Source organism: Malus domestica, chromosome 16 (genome assembly GCF_042453785.1).
Source record: "Malus domestica chromosome 16, GDT2T_hap1".
Taxonomy (NCBI): domain Eukaryota; kingdom Viridiplantae; phylum Streptophyta; class Magnoliopsida; order Rosales; family Rosaceae; genus Malus; species Malus domestica.
Genome location: NC_091676.1, coordinates 20,565,248 through 20,586,689, shown reverse-complemented (window position 1 = coordinate 20,586,689; position 21,442 = coordinate 20,565,248). Strand labels below are relative to the sequence as shown.

General features: G+C 35.9%; 1 protein-coding gene and 1 long non-coding RNA gene across 2 annotated transcripts; both read right to left on the bottom strand.

The window, feature by feature from the left end:
- Window positions 1-240: 240 nt before the first annotated feature.
- MYB23 (myb-related protein Myb4-like) lies at window positions 241-2,721 on the bottom strand. The gene is made up of 3 exons (NM_001294040.1): window positions 2,549-2,721; window positions 2,017-2,146; window positions 241-1,275 (listed from the first exon to the last, which is right to left on the bottom strand). The coding sequence occupies exons 1-3, from the start codon at window positions 2,679-2,681 to the stop codon at window positions 726-728; spliced, it is 813 nt and encodes a 270-aa protein (NP_001280969.1). The 5' UTR covers window positions 2,682-2,721; the 3' UTR covers window positions 241-725.
- A 15,935-nt stretch (window positions 2,722-18,656) lies between these two features.
- LOC139192945 (uncharacterized) lies at window positions 18,657-20,842 on the bottom strand. The gene is made up of 3 exons (XR_011577523.1): window positions 20,545-20,842; window positions 19,269-19,365; window positions 18,657-19,034 (listed from the first exon to the last, which is right to left on the bottom strand). It is a non-coding gene; the product is annotated as an uncharacterized lncRNA (long non-coding RNA).
- Window positions 20,843-21,442: the final 600 nt, after the last annotated feature.

Sequence of the window (21,442 nt, the reverse complement as noted above, 5' to 3'; positions counted from 1 at the left end):
ACAAGATTCAGAAGTCAGCAGCACACCCAACGCAACATCAACAAATTTTACTCCTCGGCCGAGCTCGGCCGACGAGTTGGCACGCCCCGCATATAACCGAAGGACGTAGTTAGCTCATTAGTTACTCGGCCTGCACGCCACGTGGACTTGGTAGTTTTTAAGGTCAACAACTATATATAATTCTTTAACACATAATATATGACTGGAGCACTATCAAACAAATTACTGCAAAATTGAATATACATATTAAATATGCATACATTAAAACAATGAATTTTTTATTTCGGAGTAAAAAGGTCCAGCTACATCATTTTCATCATCATCATTATGGTTACACAAACTTTGAACAAATAAAACCTACTAAGGAGGATTATATGTCACCAAAGTCTCTAAAATATTAAATTATTGTAGCTATAAATATCTATACAGAGTAACAAAACTGTGCTCCAAGTCGATTCTTTTGTCTCACATTATTCTGTTCTTTATCCATCTCTTTTCTCCTTTTTATATGATGAAGAGCAAATTAGCTTTAGTTTCTTAGTCAATGCACAAGTGGTAGTCTAACTTTTGGATGTACGAGGACAAACATTGGCCCCCGCAATTGAAATTTCTGTCCAACCTAGCATTTGTTAACGGTCAAATTCAAGATAAAAATATTTAAAAACTTTTTCAAACCACCAATATAAAATATCCTCCTAAACTCCAAAGAGAGAAAATAGTAAAACTCAAAATTCTGGTAATTCTGGCGTTCCCCCATGACCAGTTCTAATGAAAAGATCATACCAAAATTCCATGCCATCATCCATGTTTAGACCAAAACTAAAACCAAATTCCTCCGAATCGTTTTTGGTGATGGGAAACTCCGATATTGGTTCATCATTTGAGGCCTTTGGAAATTGTAATGGGACGCTGGAATTATCAGTTGAAAGTGCCTCTGACCAGAAGCTGTCATCATCAATATCGGGGAAGGTTTCCGACAACTCCATGTTTTCGCCCTTGACGACGATTGTGTCCTGATCGGTACTCAATGCAGCTGAGACTTTTGTGACTGAGGAGGAAACATCACTAGAAGATGGTTGTGGATAATTCAAATTTTCAGGTTCATCAACAAATTGGCTTTTTACATTGGAAGTACTGTTACTACTACTTCTTGTTGATGTTGTTGATGATGTTGTTGTAGTATGATCTTTGAGTCTTTTTTTCAAGTGGGTGTGCCATACATTTTTTATTTCGTTATCGGTGCGTCCTGGTAATCTTGCTGCAATTGCTGACCACCTGAAAACGAAACAAAAGATTTAAATTAAGCATTTGCAAGATAATTTAACTAACAAGTATGTAATTTTGGGAAAATAGCTACAATAACATGCTTTGATGTTTGGTTCACAGTAATGATTATTTTTTAATAATGACAATCACATATCGACGACACAACAACAATATAATGATAATATAATAATGAAAAAAAAAAACACTGATCATTTCTGTAATAAAATGTCAAATGTCAAAATATATTTATTTCAGCTAATTGTCCTAAAATTTTTTGCTTAAATTTGAGATTTGAGAGTTGTGACTGCATCGTAAGACAATCATTTATCAACCTCATGGTTGCATGTTATTTACAATCAAATTATGTCTATTGTGGTGGCTTCCAAATAGAGAATATTTTTTGCCAGCTCCCACTTGCTATTCTCTAACAGAAAATCAGTGCCTTTGATTTGTGTGTCCGAGAAACGATCCTGTATTTTATTTTTTGGTTCATAAGCGAGGCTCGAGAGTAGGGTGTGCATATTTGACCTCAGATCTCGAGTACATGTATAAATGCCCTTCTTCTTTGAAAAAACAAGTCTTAATGAGTTTGATAGAAATTTTCTTATTAATTTGACTATGTTAATCCTCCTTATGATTGATAACTTGATAGTTGGCAGCAGGGTAAAAAGGCTAGATAAACATGCATGTTTTGAAACTAGCTTAATTACGAAAGTTTCATGAAAATTAAAATTTGATGCTTTTATTTACCTGTTACCCAGCATTTCATGCAACTTAATGATAGCTTCCTCTTCTTCTCTTGTGAAGTTTCCTCTCTTAATATCCGGCCTCAAATAGTTTATCCACCGGAGTCGGCAGCTCTTTCCACATCTCAACAACCCTATTTCAAGAAAAAAAAAACAAGTGAAAAAGATGAATCCAAGGCTCAAAGCAATCATAGCAACGTTGCTATTTAGCAGCTATTGAAGTGTTCTTAATTATTATTGTTAATTTTCCAGTTTTAGTTTTTGTTTAATTAATTCAACATGAAACATGCATAAATGGTGTGTAACATTTTTTAGAAAAATGGTACTCTACACTAAATTCATTTAAATTACGAGAAGCAAAATTCGAAGTTGGGTGCAACAGAGGAGAATAAACTTCTATAGCTAGCTAACTTAATCCAGGTTTGCAATCATCATGCAATGCAAAGATGTGGAATACTATCTTTGATTGGAGAACCGATCTTTGTGGCCTATATATCTTTGGAGAAAAAAAAACCCAGATGGGAAGTTGTAATTACCAGCTTGCTTTGGCAGGGCACGCCAATTTCCATGGCCATATTTGTGGATGAAGGATGTAAGAATTTGATCTTCTTCAGAGGTCCATGGCCCCTTCTTCAGTCCCATCTTCTCACAGCAAGGAGCTCTCCCCATTTCTCTCCTAATTAATTTGGGTGAAAAATGCTAAGAATACAGCAGTACTTGCGTTTGAGAGCTCAATATTTCTGAGGCCTTGGCTGGCTATTTATCTTAAGATCCACAGTACACAAAGGGATGTTTGACTGGACCAAGATAGACAAATTAAAAAGAGACTCGCATGTTCCTCGAAGGAGCTCGTAATCTATCGATTAAAATAATAATTAACCTAATTACTAATTAGCAATTCGTTATTATGATTAAGATTTAGAGAGTTGCAGATTACTAGATTTTGGCATATAGATACTATTAAAAGTACGGGACCGAGGAAAGAGGATTCTCTCTGGATCCACATGGTTGGAATTCTAGGATTCCCACATCCTAGTCGTTCATCGTAAATCGTGCGATCAATTTTTGTTAGATAATATTTGTGTTTAATTTTAAATAAAAAAATCAATTGATTTATGACCACATGATATACAATGAATGATTGAGATGTGGGAATCCCTAGGATCCCCACAAAGTGAATTTGGATGGGATCCAATTCTGAGACCAAGGACGTACAGCAGTCAAAAAATCTTGGCCTTGATCTCATAAAATAATCATTGCTACACCCCGGTGTTAGTGCTCCCCCGAGGTTAGGGCCAGTCTTTCACGTGTTGTTCACCTCCGCACCGCACGCTCGCCTTAGATCCAAGTAGGTGCCAGTCCTATCGTACATGTTGCATTAGGCGAATTCGACTCGTGTGCTAGCATAGATTGATGAACAATTAGGCCAATCGTACAGGTCGCATTAGGCAACTCCAACTTGTGTGCTAGTATCGATTGATTGAATCCTTGATTTTACTTACATTACTGTTGAGGTATTGTGATGTGGCATACTTTTGGATTTACTATTGATTTACATTTGATTTCATACCTATATGTAGTATGGTTTTCTAGAAACTATACATGTTTTACAGCAAGGGGTTAGTATGTTAAGAAAATAAATGGTTTTATAAACTTTTGTTTTTGCCTACTCACCCTTCTGTTTTTCACCCCTCCAGGTCCTAGATAGTTGAATTACTCTGTGGCGTAAGAGGATTAGCTGGCGATTTTGACATATCCCTGTTTAAGTGTAGGAACTTATCCCGTTGTGTATTAAGTACTTAACTAGTTTCGACTGCACTACTTTATCATCTATGCTTTGAACATTTGATTCTACTTACTACTGTGCACTCACTTTATTAGTTTAAATAAGTTCTAGATGGAAATAATATAATTATCCACCGAATAAAATGATTTTGAGCTGCTCAACTGATTGAAGTGTTCAAGTCTTCAAAAGTTTTGATGAAAATAATGATTTCTATAGGGTTGGGTAAAAAAACAAATTGTAAATTCGCAAGTGTTCATGAATTTGATCCTTGAAAAGTCAACAAGTTTGACTGCTATTCCTATCTCAAGGGTCAGAGAAACACGCATGGGCGGGTGCTATTCTCAAAAGCACTAACAACACAAAAGACAAATGATTGGTGATCTTACTTATAGGGGTGTGATATCCATATATCCATTTTTACTTCTCTCATATCTTTTTAGTTTTTGACCGTCGGATCTAATAAATTGAAGAAGATTAACGGACATAAATTTAAAAGGGGTGTGTGATAAGTAAAAATGGATGTGTGGATAACACACCCCTACTTATATTATGAAATAATAGCCTTTTGGAAATGAAAACTTTTCATAAATTCAAAATCCGAAGACTTCAGTGCCTCTTGACCTGCTCGGCTAGCACTCGGGTTTTCAGTAAGGTCTTCTCGAATAAACATTTGCATGCATGGATTATTATTGAGAGTATAAATTTCATATAGAGAAAAAAAGAAAGGATCTAAAGTTGTATTCCGCACCAAAAACAGAAAGGACCTAAGGTTGTATCAATCATTCGTTGACTTACGAAGCTCTAATAGTTTACAAATCATTGTAAGTTGTTGCATTAGTTAGATAAATTATATACAGAGTTCATTTAATGAAAACGCGTGATGTGTTAAGTTTTGAACTGAATTTTTAATGTTTATTTATAATTTCATGAATGAGAGCTAAATGGATGAACTATGAAAATTCTGCATCAATCTATCAATAAGAACTCAGTCATGTTGAGCAGAATTATTTAATTTGTACTTTTGAAAACCTCTCTGCAAGTATATGATTGAATTATAGATACAGCTGCAAATGTTTACCTTGTTGACTCGTTTCCATTGAAAGATCGTTGATCCATGATTAAATAAGCAACTTGATCCCATGATTATATATCTTTCAGTCATAATATACCTGTTTATTGACGTTGACTGTATCCCACCTTTGCAAGTAGCTAGAAAAACAAATATACATGTGTGTGTGTGTGTGTGTGTGTTTAGTTGACGAGAAACTTTAAGAGTTTTGCTTTTAATTTTTGTGGCGATTGTAGGTTCTGTGTAGCCAAGCCAAACCCTACATCATGACAGGGAAGATATGCACGTGTTCTCATTGTCCAATAATATATTTAATAAATCTCATTCGCTTGCATTTTGGTGTTGTCAATTTTGAAAATGTCTCACATATATTAAATCCAAGAACAGAAACTTCAAACTCTTAACCGACTTAAGGTCATTGTTTAGGGTTTAGGATGAGGGATATAGGCTGAGTCATATAATGTGTATGTCAGCCATGCATTACTCACTAATAACGAAAATTAAACTTAAGATCTCTCATTTAAAAATAAAAATAAATATAATTTAAGTGGCAGGATTGTTAGTACAATTTCATCTGTCATTAGTTGATTGGTTAAGGTTGTTATACTAGGGTTAAGGTTTTGTTGTACGTGAGCAGTCAAAGGTAGCTTAACAATTAAGCTAGCCTAGTCGGTTTTAGTCCTCCTATATGATAGAATAGAGATATTGGTGTATAAGATGTTGCCACTTGTAATTAGATTAGAAGAGATGTTAGTTAAGGAAGTTAGTTTTGTAGTTGTAAGAAGATAAATACTTCAACATTGTATCACTTGGTTGTTAAGAAATATATCAAGAACATTCATCTTCTCTCTAAGTTCTCTCTCTCTCTCTCTAAGTCTGTTACATTCTTCTTCTTCTTTACTGTATAAGATTGATCTTAATTAACATGGTATCAATCGTCATTGTTGCCTGCGCATAATCTTTGATCCTCTGCTTCCGCTCAGATTGAAGGTGTATTCGTTCTTCTCGTCTTGTGCTTTGGTATCTCTGATTCTCTTCGTCTTCTTATAATTTGGATTTCTAGGGTTTCTTGGGTGGTCGTGATCTTTCTTCGATCATCTTTCCTGCTTCCTTCCGTCTTGCATATTAACTGTTTGCTATAATTCCCCAGAGAGTTTTTCAGACGAAATTTCAATGGTGACTGCAATGCAGCTTCAAATTGTGCAACGCAGCTTCAAATTGTGCAATCTCAGATCACCGCCTTAATCTCCACAATCTCGACTTCGGTTAATGTGAAATTGGATGACTCCAATTATCTCAATTGAAATTTTCAGATACAACTTTTGTTGGAAAGCAATGTTATTATGGGGTTTGTTGATGGCTCGCACCCTTGTCCTCTTCAATTTTCAGTTTCTCCTGCTGAATCTGGTATACAATCTAGCTCTTGTCCTTCTGCTGAACCAGATGCATTTGTGGTTTGGAAAATGCATGATCAGGCTATAATGCAATTGATCACAGCCACTTTGTCACCTGTTGCGTTGTCTTGTGCTATTGGTAGTAAGAGTTCTTAGGATCTTTGGATTCGTATGAAAGAACAGTTCTTTACAGTGTCTAAGACTAGTATTTTTCAAATGAAGTCAAATCTTCAGACAATAAAGAAAGGGTCTGATTCGGTGTCTCAGTATCTTCATAGAATTAAAGAGGCTAGAGATTACTTATCTGCTGCTGGGGTTTATTTTGCTGATGAGGACATAATTATTCTTGCTCTCAATGGGTTACCCTCTGAATATAACACTTTTCGCTGTGTTATTCGGGGACGTGAGAATGTGATCTCTCTTAAAGAGTTTCGATCTCAGTTGCTTGCTAAAGAGGTCATTGTTGAAAACTCTACAACTGCACCCTTTATTACTGCCATGGTTGCTAATAATGTCTCTCATTCTGGAAACAATCAATCACCTAATCTTGCATCTGGGCAGTCTCAATTCTTTTCTGGAGGATACAAGCAGTTTAATGGGAATAAAAACAAAGGGAAAGGCAGGTTTAATCAAGGGGCTCGTTTCTATTCACCCAAACAGTATACTCAAACCCATGTGCTCCTTACACCAAGTCCAGGCATACTTGGTCAATCACCAGTACAATATTTTGGTAATCCAAGTGCACCATTGCTGCCTACTTGTCAAACGTGTAATGTTGAAGGACACATTGCTCCATATTGTCAGTCTAAACCTCCTGATAGAGTTCACTGTCAAATATGTGGCAAGCACAATCACAGCACATGGTACTGTTTTTACAATGACAAGGGTCCTAATTTTGGTGGTCCTACTTGACAGTTCTATCCTTCTCAAGTGCAAACATCCACATATGGTGCTCCAAGTTATAATGCTCTATTTCAGCATTCATCAATGCAATCTCAACCTTTTCATCCTCATCAACAATCTCCACAAGCATTGCATACTGTGATGACTCAGTCACCATCATCACCGTCTACTTCTTATTCTAATTCTCAAGTGTGGATCACTGACTCTGGAGCTACTAATCACATGATTGTCGATCTCAGTAACCTATCTCTGGCATCACCATATCCTACATCTGAGACCATTCAAACTGCCAATGGTGAAGGTTTGCCTGTGTCTCATATTGGTAGCACAGTTCTCAATGTTTCCAAACTGAATTCTGTGCATCCGATTAAGCTCAATTATGTGCTTTATGTTCCGAAGTTGACATAAAACTTGTTATCTGTGCATCGAATTTGTTTAGATAATAATTGCTGGCTAATTTTTGATGCTTTTTGCTTCTGGATTCAGGACAAGGCAACATGGAGGATCATTTCCAAAGGAAAATGCATTAATGGCCTCTATCTAATCCCTTGCCTTTCTGCCACCTCTCATTCCACACATTCAGCTCCATTTCAAGCTAAAGCATTCCTTGGTCAGCATTTTCATTCTACAATTTGGCACAATAGACTAGGTCATCCATCTAATAACATTGGTTCTTTGATGCTAAAGCAAGCTAATATCCCTTGTTCAAAGTTTTCATTACCTGTAATGTGCTCTAGTTGTTTGGAGGGCAAGTTTTATAAACTTCCCTTTTCACTAAGTACCAATAAGTCTGTAAAACCTTTTGCTGTTATTCACAGTGATCTTTAGGGTCCAACTCCTTCTGTTTCCATTGATGGTTATTGATATTATGTGACCTTTATCTATGAATATACAAGACATTGTTGGCTGTTTCCATTGATCAACAAATCTGATGTCTTTGCTACTTTTGTTGCATTCTATTCATTTGTTCTTACTTAGTTTGCAACTGCTATTCAAACCTTACAGAGTAATGGAGGGGGAGAGTATGTTAGTAAGGTTTTTCAGTCATTTCTTCTTGATAAAGGAATTACCCATAAACTTTCTTGCCCACATACACCCGAGCAAAATGGTCTAGCCGAGCGAAAGCATAGGCATATTATTGAAACCACTGTGACCCTATTACAAACAACTAGGTTACTTGCAAGTTTTTGGTCGTATGCATGTCAAACAGCTGTCTACCTCATTAATCGAATGCCCTCTTCTGTGCTAGGAAATAAATCTCCTTTTGAACTCTTGTTTGGTCATCTTCCTGTTATCTCACATCTCCGAATATTCGGCTGTGCATGCTATCCATTGTTAAAGCCTTATAATGATACTAAATTACAAGCCAAGACCACCAAGTGTATTTTTCTGGGGTATGCTACCAAATATAAAGGGTATATATGTTATGAGGTTTCTAAATAGCGAGTTTATATTTGTAGACATGTCGTGTTTGATGAGAATCAATTTCCTTACACAACCTTGTTGGTACACCCTAAACCCTCATATCAATCTTCTTTAATTCATAATTTCCCACTTCCAGCACCTGTGATTTCTAATGACAATGTTGTTTTGCCTATGCCTACTTCTCTTTCATCCTCTATATCACCATCATCTCATACCAATCATGACTCATCATCCTTACCTGCTCATTCTCCCATATCAATCTCTCCCATTCCTTCATCACCACTGTCTTTTCAATCCATTACTGGTTCTTCCAATTCTAGTCCTCAAGTCCATGTGGCACTTGTCAATGGTTCTAAAGCTTTTCCAGAAGAGCCATTTGGTCGTGGTACTTTGCAAGTGGTGTTGGAGGTTCCACCACTTAATTTGCATCCTATGCAAACTTGGAGCAAAAGTGGTATTATCAAGACCAAAGCTTTTTTAGCTACTATTCAGGAGTCTGACTGTACTGATTTGTCTTTTATTGAACCAACTTCTTATAAAACTGCAATGAAGGATCCTACTTGGTTGAAAGATATGCAAGAGGAGATCAGTGCTTTACATAAACAAGGTACTTGGAGTTTGGTGGTATTACCTTTTACAAAGAACTTGGTAGGTTGCAAATGGATATTCAAGATTAAGAAACATTATGATGGCACTATTGCTCACCATAAAGCTCGGCTTGTCACTAAAGGGTTCAGTCAAGAACCGGGTCTTGATTATAGGGAAACCTTCAGTCCTGTGGTTAAACCCACCACGGTTCGCCTAGTATTGGCTTTGGTAACTCAATTCAATTCGCCCCTTAGGCAACTCGATGTAAAGAATGCCTTTTTACATGGCATTTTGGATGAAGAGGTGAAGCCTCTTGGTTTTGCTGATGTCACTACTTCTCACCTTGTTTGCAAGTTGCACAAGTCTCTATATGGACTTAAGCAAGCCCCTCGAGCTTGGAATGACCGATTTACCAAGTTCTTGCCTCACTTGGGTTTTCAATACACTTATTCTGACTCCTCCCTGTTTGTCAAGATAGTTGATTTTGGTATTGTCATATTATTGCTTTATGTGGATGATATTATTATCACAGGGAATGCAGCTGCAGCTATGCAACAGGTTATTAGTGCTTTAACCAATGAGTTTGATATCAAGGATCTAGGGGATTTGCATTTCTTTCTAGGCATTCAAATCTCTAGAACTGCACATGACTTATGTTTGTCTCAATCCAAATATATTTTAGATCTTCTTACTAAAACTGAGATGCTTGAGTCCAAGCCATGTGAGACTCCTTGTTTGCCCTATAACAGGCTTCTCAAAGATGATGGTGCTCCCTATAACAATCTAACGTTGTACAGGAGTGTAGTAGGAGCATTGCAGTACCTCACATTTACAAGGCCGGATATAGCATTTTCTGTCCATCAAGTATGTCAATTCATGCAACGGCCTATGATTGCTCATTTCACTGCTGTCAAACGCATTTTGAGGTACTTAAAGGGTACCCTTCATCATGGCCTCTCTTATTCAAAAGGACCACTGCAATTAGAGGCCTTTAGTGATGCTGATTGGGCAGGTGACCTTAATGATAGGCGTTCTACTACTGGCATGGCTGTGTTTTTAGGAAACAATCCTATATCTTGGTCATCCAAGAAATAATTGACAGTCTCTTGCTCATCCACAGAGGCTGAATATCGAGCCTTGTCCTCTACTTCCGCTAAATTAGACTGGATTCAGCAACTGTTAGTCTTTCTATAGGTTCCTCTCACATCACCCCCTGTTTTATTTTGTGATAATTTGTCAACCATTGCTTTGGCTTTTAATCCGGTTCAACATCAACGTACTAAGCACATTGAGGTTGATGTTCATTTTGTGCTTGAACGAGTTGCAAAGAAATAGCTTTCTGTTCAGTTTGTGTCATCTAAAGAGCAGTTTGCTGATATTTTGACTAAAGGGTTGAGCTCTCCTTTGTTTCGTACTCACTGTACCAATCTCATGCTTCGAGCATCGAATCATGAGTTTGCGCGGGGATGATAGAATAGAGATATTGGTGTATAAGATGTTGCCACTTGTAATTAGATTAGAAGAGATGTTAGTTTTGTAGTTGTAAGAAGATAAATACCTCAACATTGTTTCACTTGGTTGTTAAGAAATATATCAAGAACATTCATCTTCTCTCTAAGTTCTCTCTCTCTCTCTCTCTCTCTCTCTCTCTCTCTCTCTCTCTCTCTCTCTCTCTCTCTCTCTCTCTCTCTCTCTCTCTCTCTCTCTCTCTCTCTCTCTCTAAGCCTGTTACATTCTTCTTCTTCTTTACTGTATAAGATTGATCTTAATTAACACTATAAATAGTCTTCCTTTCTCATTTGCAAATTTTGATGTACATTTGATTGTCGTGGGATAAAATACAAAAATTACAGAGGTTGTCCAAATCTTCTTCTTGTTCAATGCTTATTTCATTTTCTTGTACAAAGTTATCAAGGGTAATCACGGTACATTGAATGCGAGAGAGATTAATAATGTTAACTTGACAATTATTTTTAAACCGATTTATTGACAAATTTATTTGATTAACAATCTCATAGCTAGACTCTAATACAAAAGGGTGGTGCTATTCACATACCTTTCTTCATCTATCACACTAGTCTAACAATTTTTTGCACGACCAGTTAACCCGACTCAAAACAACAAGAAAATAACAGGTTCCGGGTCAACTAGTTAACGAATCGGGTTGTTATAACAGAATCCGATAAAATAACAATTATGACACAAAAACGACACAAACAAGACCCATTTGTCAGGTCTAGACATTAGACATGACAATTTCATTCATGACCCATTAACTCAATACGAAACGACACGAACACTACAAGTTGTCAGGCCCATATATTAGACATGACAATTTCTTGCATGACCCATTCACTCGATACGAAATGACATGACCCATTAACTTGATACGAAATGACATGACCCATTAACGAATCAGGTCATTATCCGGTCACCAGTTAATTAAGAACTCGTTAAGATAATAAGTTTGATACCACATGACCCGTTAAGATAATAGGTATGAAACGAAAACGAAGCAAACATGACAAGCACAACCCATTTGCCAGGTCTATTCCACACAGTCCTTGTAAATTTTTGTCCTTGATCCTCTTCAAATTATTTAATTTGATGGCCCAACATTAAGTAGTATATTTGAAAGATAAAAAAGAGTGTGGATAGCACTACACATACAAAAATGCGACCGCGATCCAATGTCTAAAAAGATTTTTTTTAATTACTTGGCTTTTAATTGGTTCGATTTCATTATCATTGACTAATCCAAGTAAAGCTTTAGTCCAGTTCGTGCACTATATTAATTCTAATGCTGCCCTAGTCATCCCACTTTCTTCGACTTCTTCCTGTTGATAAAGGGCTACCTTCATTTCGTTACTCAGTAACTTAGTTCATGGCTATCTTTTCCACACATTTGTCTTTCTTGGGCCATATGTTGTTGTATTTGCATTCTTTAGTTGCAGTCTCCCCATCCTTTCCGAGCAGTGTAGCTCATCAAGGAGACCTTAATTTTGTTTTTATACTACGGAGATCTTAATTTGTAATATAATTAGTAAAATCCAGAGTGTATATAATGTGAGAAAAACATAGCTGTATAACGAACTACAAAAAAAAATAAAAAAATAAAAAAATAAAAAAATAAAAAATAAAAAAAGTTGTCATTTAAAAAAAAATTGTAATATTTATTTAAAATATTTGTTAACTTTTATTTTTTTTATTAATATGTTAAAAATACGTATTGTATATGTGAACTCTATATGTACTATTGAAAAATATATGAATATAATGTATTAAACGTGAAAAATACATATTTATATAAGATGTTGGTGTTTTAAAAAGTGTAATTAACGAGTCAATAAAATGTGTATGGAAAACAAAATTATTTTTAAAAAATATGCAAGTACATCATACGCATAATATTCGAAAATTTATTATGACTTGCACTACATACTTATGTTATTTGTACGATATTTACTGACTATATGAATTAAGTATGTCATGCCTGCATATATCATCATTTCCAAAAGTTGTTAACGATTCGTCAATGAAGAAAAGGCCTTCTTTCGTTTACCTTGGGTAATTAGATTATTGAGGATTATTTGCACCAAGACTATTTTATGTTCATAATTAATAGACATCCCATCAGTAAATTGCGTATATAGTTTTGGATGGGATTTTTCTTCTACCCTTTGTATCACATACGCAACTTCCACCTTGCTGATTGTCCTAGCAAAAGTTGAAGCTTGCCTTGTCTCGTTACGTAAAGGAGATAATATACTCTAGTGAACAGGTAAAGAATTTTGGGACATGACTCTTATAAGGGTAACTCCAATATCCCAAATCATATCTGACCATGATTGCTATTTGAAGGTCAAATATGTTTTCTTTGTATTCAGTATTTGTAAGTATCATAGCCAACATTCTTGGTAGAAAGTGAGATTAGTACAATGGTATTTATGTAGGACTAGGTCCGGCTCCTAGAGTAGCCAGGCGGCCACCTAGGCCCTCACTCGGGAAGGGCCCCAAGTTTTTTGATATTATATTATATTACACACACACACACACATAAAGATTATAAAAATTTTGAGTATGTTTAAACAAGAAGTTTAGCAACTTTGAATCTTTGTCTAAACACAGTAGCCAATTGTCTCTGCAGAAAGAAGTTTTCCAAAATTAAAGTTGATCAAATCTTATCTTTGATCAACTATGTCACAAGAAAGATTGAACAGGTTAGCTATAGATTATGTAAACTAAGTTAGTCCATTTGCGTCTAAAACGAGACATGTAATATTTAATGATATTTGATGTATAAGTAGACTTTTTCTTCTATTTCGCAAATTATTTTTTTATACATATCAATGTACAAGGGTCAGAGATCAGAAACTCTATGACTCCACTTTGAAAGCTCACCTAGGGCCTTGAGAATTGGCTGGCCTTGTGTAGAACTTGCAAATGAATAAAAGTAAGATATGTATTAGGAAAAATGGAGAAGAATGGAGATATGCCATTTTCAGTGAATATTTTCATGAGAGAGAGAGAGAGAGAGAGAGAGAGAGAGAGAGAGAGAGGAGAGAGAGGAGAGGAGAGGAGAGGAGAGGGAAAATTGTATTGAATCTTGTATTTTTCTTAATGAGAAAGTTATTACATGAAAGAGCATTTATAGTAACTCTAACAGTCTCTAACAAATTATGTAATCTTATTACAAGTGGCAATATCATAGCCATTCATTCCATTCACTCATAATACTCTAACATCTCCCCTCAATTTCATGTTTGGATAAACCTAACATGAGATTGAAGCAATGTGTAAGAAATAGAAGAGCACTTAAACCCTTTGTGAGAATATCTGCATATTATTCCCTGGAAGTCACAAGCTACACTAGTAGTTTATTCTTAGCAATTCTTTCTTGAACAAAATGCACATCCACTTCTATGTGTTTTGTTCTTTTGATGTTGAACCAGACAGAGAGACAATGCAATAGCAGAAATATTGTCACAAAACAATGTAGGAGGAACATATATTGGAACCTACAGAAAAGAGAGTAATTGCTTAATCCAATCCAATTCTGCAACAGTTGTGAATAATGCCCAATATTCTTCCTCTATTAATGATCTGGAAATAGTTTATTGTTTCTTTGAACTCCAGGAGATTGGATTTGATCCCAGAAATACCACAAATCCAATGGTAGACCTCCTATTATTGGGGTCCCTGGCCCAATCTGCATCACTATATGCAGTGGGATTCAAATCACCCTTGGAATATGACATACGAATCTTCATTGTTCCTTTCAAGTACCTTAAGATCCTCTTGACTGCAATAAAATGAAAAATCATAGGTTCTTGCATGAATTAGCACACCTGATGCACTGAAAATGCAATATCAGGTCATGTAAAAGTGAGGTACAAAAGAGCACCTCCTACACTTCTGTACAAAGTTGGATTATTGAACAATTCTTTATCATCTTTAAGTAACCTGTTGTATGGCAAACATGGAGTATCACAGGACTTTGATTCAAGCATCTCAATTTTCTGCAACAAGGTTTTGAGATCAAACTCAGTAGTTAGGAGTCAATAACCTGCTGAATAGCATCAACACTGCTGCATGTTGATGATAATATCATCCATATACAAGAGTCACAATATTGGAACTTGCTTGCTTGACAAACAATGAGGAATCAGAGTATGTATTCTGGAACCCTATAATTGGCAAGAATGCTTTAAATCTCTTCCAAGCTCGTGGAGGTTGCTTAAGGTCATACAAAGATTTGTACAATTTACAAACTAATTCATGATGATTAGAGTCAAGAAATCCTGGATGTTATGCCATTTAAACTTCCTCTTGAAGAATGCCATGTAAAAAGACGTTTTCAACATCCAATTTCCTTAAAGGCCAATCAAACTGAGCAGCTAAATACAGAATTAACCTCACTGTTGTTGGTTTTACCACTGGGCTGAAAGTTTCTCCATAATCTAATTTAGGTTCTTAACTAAACCCTTTTGCCACTAGCCTAGCTTTATGTCTAGCTATGGAACCATCTAGATACTTCTTTATCTTGAAAATCCATTTACAACCAACCAAATTCTTCTTAGTTGGTAATGGCACCAAACTCCATGTTCCGTGCTTATAGAGAGCATCTAATTATTCCTCCATAGCATTCATCCAAATAGGAACCTTAAGTGTAGAGTTATATGTGGATGGCTCAGTGACTGATAGGAGCATATTTATGCGACTTAGTTGGCTTGTTCTTGTGCATTTATGTCGTGTTTCCTTAGTTATTTTAATGTTTAAAGTCATTTTCGTGTGTTTTCAGATTTTATGGACAAAGTAGGCAAGAAGATGCATTTTGGAGCAAAATGGAGCTTGGAATGCATGTCACATATTTGGGCCAAAGTGGATGGACGAATTTGAGAACTAAAGAGGCCAAGAATGTGAAGAATTATGGTCCAAAAGATGAAGAACTCAGCCCAAAAATTTGTCACCCCAACTTGCCTTCATTGCCATGCAAAACAACATAGAATTCCCTTTGGATTCCCATGCCATGCTTGATCACTCTTGTCCCCTACATAATTTCTGATTTCATGCTTTAATTCATTTAATTATTACACTTAATTGCTTGATACCTCTTGTTCCCTTCACCCACAAAATTTTATGCAACTTTCACAACCATAACATGCACCAATTGATGCTCCATCATTCACATTTGGAATCCCATGCCTTGTGTACCACATGTTGCTGCACCTTTGACCCATTTATTGACACATTTTCACCTCCCTTTCCATCTCTATGCAATGTACACAATTATTCATGCCCCCTAGCTACAAGACCACTCCATTTTACCCTTCACACTTTGCATCATCACTTCATTTTCACCCTTGGACCATTGCACACCACATACACTCTTTGCCGTGCATTCTCCCTAGCCTAACTTGATTCTCTAAGGTTTTTTGGGGCCTATATATACATGTTTACACCCCTTGGCAAAGGGTTCACACTCTCATATTCACCATTCATCACAGAAATTCGTCCATACTCACCCTAGGTAGCAAAACACCCAAAAAACACCATTCTAGTGCCTAGAAAACATAACAGCCACTCCACCTTCTTCCACCCTCTTTGCCTAGTTCTCCACCACCCTCCAACCCTTAAACACTCCTCCACACTTACCCTAAACCTTTCCATACCATTCCCCATCCATTCTACATCATAAAACTACCCAAAAATCCGTCCACAAAGCAATCTGCCGCAAGCAAGCAAAGGAGAATTCTTGGATGCACTTGCTACCCAAGTTGGAGCATTTTAGGTGTTTTCTTTCCTTTGATTTTAATGTCTAATTTTATGTATCTTTGCTTTGTGAGTATGAGGAACTAAACCCCTCTTAGTTAGGGGGTGATTCGAAACCATGTTCATACTTGCAATATGATTTGATTACATCCAGTTGTGATTCATAAGTTGTGAATTCAATTTACTTATCCGATCGTATAAAAAATGATTTGTGTATGTTGGTTGAGAGTGCACGCTTAATTTTCATGCATGAATTTAACGCAAGAATATAAGGGAGTTTCACCTAATCGTTATGAACTTATATTCACAAGTAGTGAAGGTTGCTAGTCACAATCACGTTAAGTAAATTCTTGGCATAAGTTTCATGCAAATCATAGTAACGAGTGCCTCGTCAATGCTTATGTTTTTCATAGAACTTAATGATTCTTGCTTGTATCTCTATTATGCAATTCATGTAGGGAACTTGTAGGGAATGTTTTGGGTTGTCGTATGCAATCATCCAATCCAATAACTTGTGGAAAAACTGAGGGTTAATTAGTGCAATTCACGGTTAATTTGGGGCGTTGAGTATTCATAGCCTATCGAAAAGCAACTGGAAATCGTTTTGTATGCAAGCGTGACATGTGTGGAGAAGAACCTCCTAGCTAGCCTTCCATCCATAAGTTTCATTCAAATTCATTTTACAATCTGTTTTGATTCACTTAAATTTGTCTAAGAATTTGTTTACTTTGTTCTTGTCTTAATTTAATTATTTTCGTCCAAAATCAACCCCATCTTATTTCTTTGAGTCATATTAATTAGAACTTGTCTTAGATTATGTTTTTAAGTGTTTTAGTTCATTAGAAAACCAAAATTCGTCCAAGTTTGTGTTAGAGTCCCAAAACTGCCCAGATTGTGTGTTTAAGGTAGTTTTGAGTGTTTAGGGGCTGTTTTGAGTCTTTTGGTTTGTTTTAGTGTTTTAAAGTATAGTTTTGCATTCTTTGAGTCTAGTTAGTGTTTTAAACTTTGTTTTTACGTTTTCAAGTCAGTTTCCAAGTGATTTAGCAATCCCTCCTAATCCCCGGTCTAGAACGATCCCTACTTACATACTGTACTACAATTGATAAAAAGAGGGTTTAATTTGTGTGCTTATATATTTCGCATCAGTGACTGTCAATCGACACCACCAGATTCTTCCATAGTACTAAGTAAAACTTTCTTCTTGACAATTCCATTCTTACTCCTTGTATGCATTGGATGAAGATTCATGGGTAGAACTGAAAATACTACTTGAAGACTCTCAAGCCTAAAGTCAATATCCGCAGGGATGTTGGAAGATGAGTGTGCAGCATCAGTATGGTTTGGGATGAGTTGGTGGATGTACTTGAGGTGAAGCTTAAGGAATTAGAGCCTATAATGTTTGGTGAATGAGTAGGTGAACCTATTTTAGGAGGTAAGGGTATTGGATACTCTCTATGTTGAGAAATAGGTTGAGTTGATGATGTACTTGGTATTGAAGAAACAATTTCATTGTCAAAATTAACAATTGGCAAAGGTATAGAAATGGAAGATTATGTATATGTCATAGTATTGTGTTTAGCTACTGTCAATAAGGCCATATATGGAAATTCTTGTTCATTAAAAATCACATGTCTTGATATGTAAAACATGTGATTTGTAACTACATAGCATATATGACCATTAAACTTAGAGCCATAACCTAAAAGGACACATTTTGTGGTTTTAGTTTGGAACTATTGTAAGGTTTCAGTAGAGGAAAGCATGCACATCCAAAGATCTTTAATTGAGATGTCAAAGGAATTGCACCAAATAAAGTTTCAAAGAGAGATTGATTATGTAACACAAGGGATGGCATCCTATTGATCAAATAATTGGTAGTTTGAACAAAAAATGACTAGAATTGAGATGGTAAGTGTGATGACTGCAATAAAGTCACTATGGTTTCAACAAACTGCCTATGTTTTCGTTCTGCTAATCATTCTATTCATGAGTATAGGGACAAGAAATTTGATGTGTAATACCCTTCGTTTTGAGAAAGGGATTGAAACCTGTTACTCACATATTCCCCACCCTCATTACTTTTTAATGTTTTAAGTGATGCAGAAAACTGAGTAAGTATAAATGAATGGAAGGCACAAAAGATGGCAAATATCTGATTTATTCATTAATGGAAAAATCCAACAGTATCGTGTACATTCACCTATAAAAATGACATAGTACTTAAAACCATATACAGAAATGTAAGGTGATGGTCTCTATATATCACTATGCAGTACATTAAATGGTTTTGTAGCCTAATTGACATTTAACTGAAATAACAGTTTACTAAACTTGCCTTCTAAGTAGCTTTGACACATCACACGTAAGTTGTCTTGTTTAAAGGGAATATTGACTTTTCTAAGTATTAAGGAGACAATGGGATTTGAAGGATGACCTTGTTTGCTCTGCAAAATAGTAAAGTGAACTAGTTGACCAAACAATGGTGAAGGTTGAAGTTGAAATGAGTTGACGGTGGACTAGGATGGAATTGGGTAGAGGCCATTATTGCACATTTCTTTGTATGGCATCCTCCCTGTTGCCTTGTCCTGAATCCAAAAATTGAATGCATACAAAATCAACAAACAATTGTTGTCCAAACAAACTATGCACATATAATAGATTCTAAGACAACTTAGGAACATATAAAACTAAATTACGTTTAAGTTGATGTAATGGTGTTCTTATAATGGTGTTACCAATATGAGAAATATTATAACCTTCACCATTTATTGTCTGCACAAATTCATTAGAAGGATAATGAGTAGCCAATGAAAGATTACCAAACGCAGATGTCATATGATTAGTGGCACCCGAGTCAGTTAACCGCACTTGAGGACTGGATTGATAATGAGACATGCCAAGAACAATCTGTGAATGCTGAGAGATAACAGTGTTAATTGCTTGCATAGGATTCTAAGAAAGAACTTGACCATTTAGCATTGAGAATTGTTGCTGAAACTATAGTACTTTGTCTTTGTGAAAGCAATACCGAGCAATGTGATTAGATTTGCCACAAATGAAGCACTTATCTCAAGGAATGTAGTTACAGTATGGAGCCGTATGACCATCTTGATTGCACAAGTAGTAGGAAATGATAGGTTTAGGATATCCACCATATATAGGCATGGGAAACTGACCAAGAACACCAGCAGTAGGAACAGGCAATACATGAGTTTGAGTAGGCAAATTGTGTTTGGGATAGACATATCTATTATCCTAATTAAATTTGCCCTTGCCTTTGTTCTTATTGTTGTTGTATGGCTTAAAAGCATAGTTAGATTGACCATAATTGTTCCCTTGATATGCCTTGATAGTTAGTTCCTTGAGATGAAGTGGCTTGAAAGGTAGGACCTTTATCATTTGCATCAACCAACATGTACACATGAATGGTGTAGCAGCATTAGTTTCAAGAATTGCCTCCTCAGCAAGCAATTGTGCACAAAATTCTTTGAGGGAAATGACACTTTCTTTTCCTCGAATAACACACCTAAAGTGTTATACTCATATGGCAAACCATTAAGAGCTAAGATAACAATATCTTCATTCTCAAATTTCACTCATGCAACAGACAAGTGGTCCCTTGCTTCTTTAATCTTCTAAAGATACTGAGGCCTAGTACCTTTCTTGATATTCTGTAAATTAGACTTAAATTGAAATACACTGGTCTTAGATATAGTAGAGAAGTTTTCCTTCAATCTTGTCCACAAATCATTAGAACAAGAACTACCAATTGCACAGAAGACTGCAATAGGTGACAGGGTAGCATTAATCAATTGCATAATAGCCCTATCATGCATTTTCCACACTTTATACTCATCAGTTTCAAGATTATTCGAAGGACTACAAGAATTGGTAGAAATATATGGTGATAAATGAGCAGGACATGGGTTTATACTGTGAACAAAACTCATAATTCCATTCTTCCAACAATAATTCCATTTGAAAATGCCAATTCAAGTAATTTGCTTCATCCAATTTCACATTCACAAATGAAGAAACAGTAGAAATTAAAGCAGTAATCGGAGACTGTAAAATCTGAAGTTGCGATGCAGTTACCATTTTCGTAGAAGAAAGGAAATTGTTGACTTGAGCAATTGAACAAACACCTTAAGTGTGCCTAAAGAATTGATGAAGACGATGAAGAGTGGTCAATCAAGAACCACCTAATTTCTTGAGATTGTAGAGGAAATCGACAAAGTTGAACAATCTAGGAGAAAACTGGATCAAAATCTTCTGAGAGCAGACAAAGTTAATGAGTGGCAGCCAATTGCGAATCAATTGTAACGCGAGCAAAGATGGCGACGGATACCATGTAAAGCATGTAAACCAAACATGAACTCACGAAAATGAAAGCTTGTAGGAGGGAGGGAGGGAGGGAGAGAAAGAGAGAAAGAGAGTGAGAGAGGGAAAATTGTATTGAATCTTGTATTTTTCTTAATGAGAAAGTTATTACATGAAAGAGCATTTATAGTAACTCTAGCAGTCCCTAACAAACTCTGTAATCTTATTACAAGTGGCAATATCATGGCTATTCATTCCATTCATTCCTAATATTCTAACAGCAGACAAGCTTAATCAACTTCACTATTTTTATGTTTATAATTGATTGTTTGTCTACAAAAGTGTACCACAAATAGTTTTGAGGTAACCTTAACAACTTGGAATCTTGGAACCAAAATACAATAATTTTTGGAATGTTGCTCTTAATTATTTACAAATAGCTCTTTTTTTTACTTTTTAAAATTATTTCACGATGCTCGAATCTCTATAATATAAGAACGATCCCCGCCTCCCAACTACCAAAATACTAAAGTCTAATTATGTTTGTTCAATGTACGAGTCTTTTTGTGAAATCATTATCAAGAATGGTTAGTAATTTAATAGCAATCAGAACCATTTTCTCTATTTCCAGTCGTATTTTGCGAACTAATCCAAGTCCAAGCAACTGCTATGA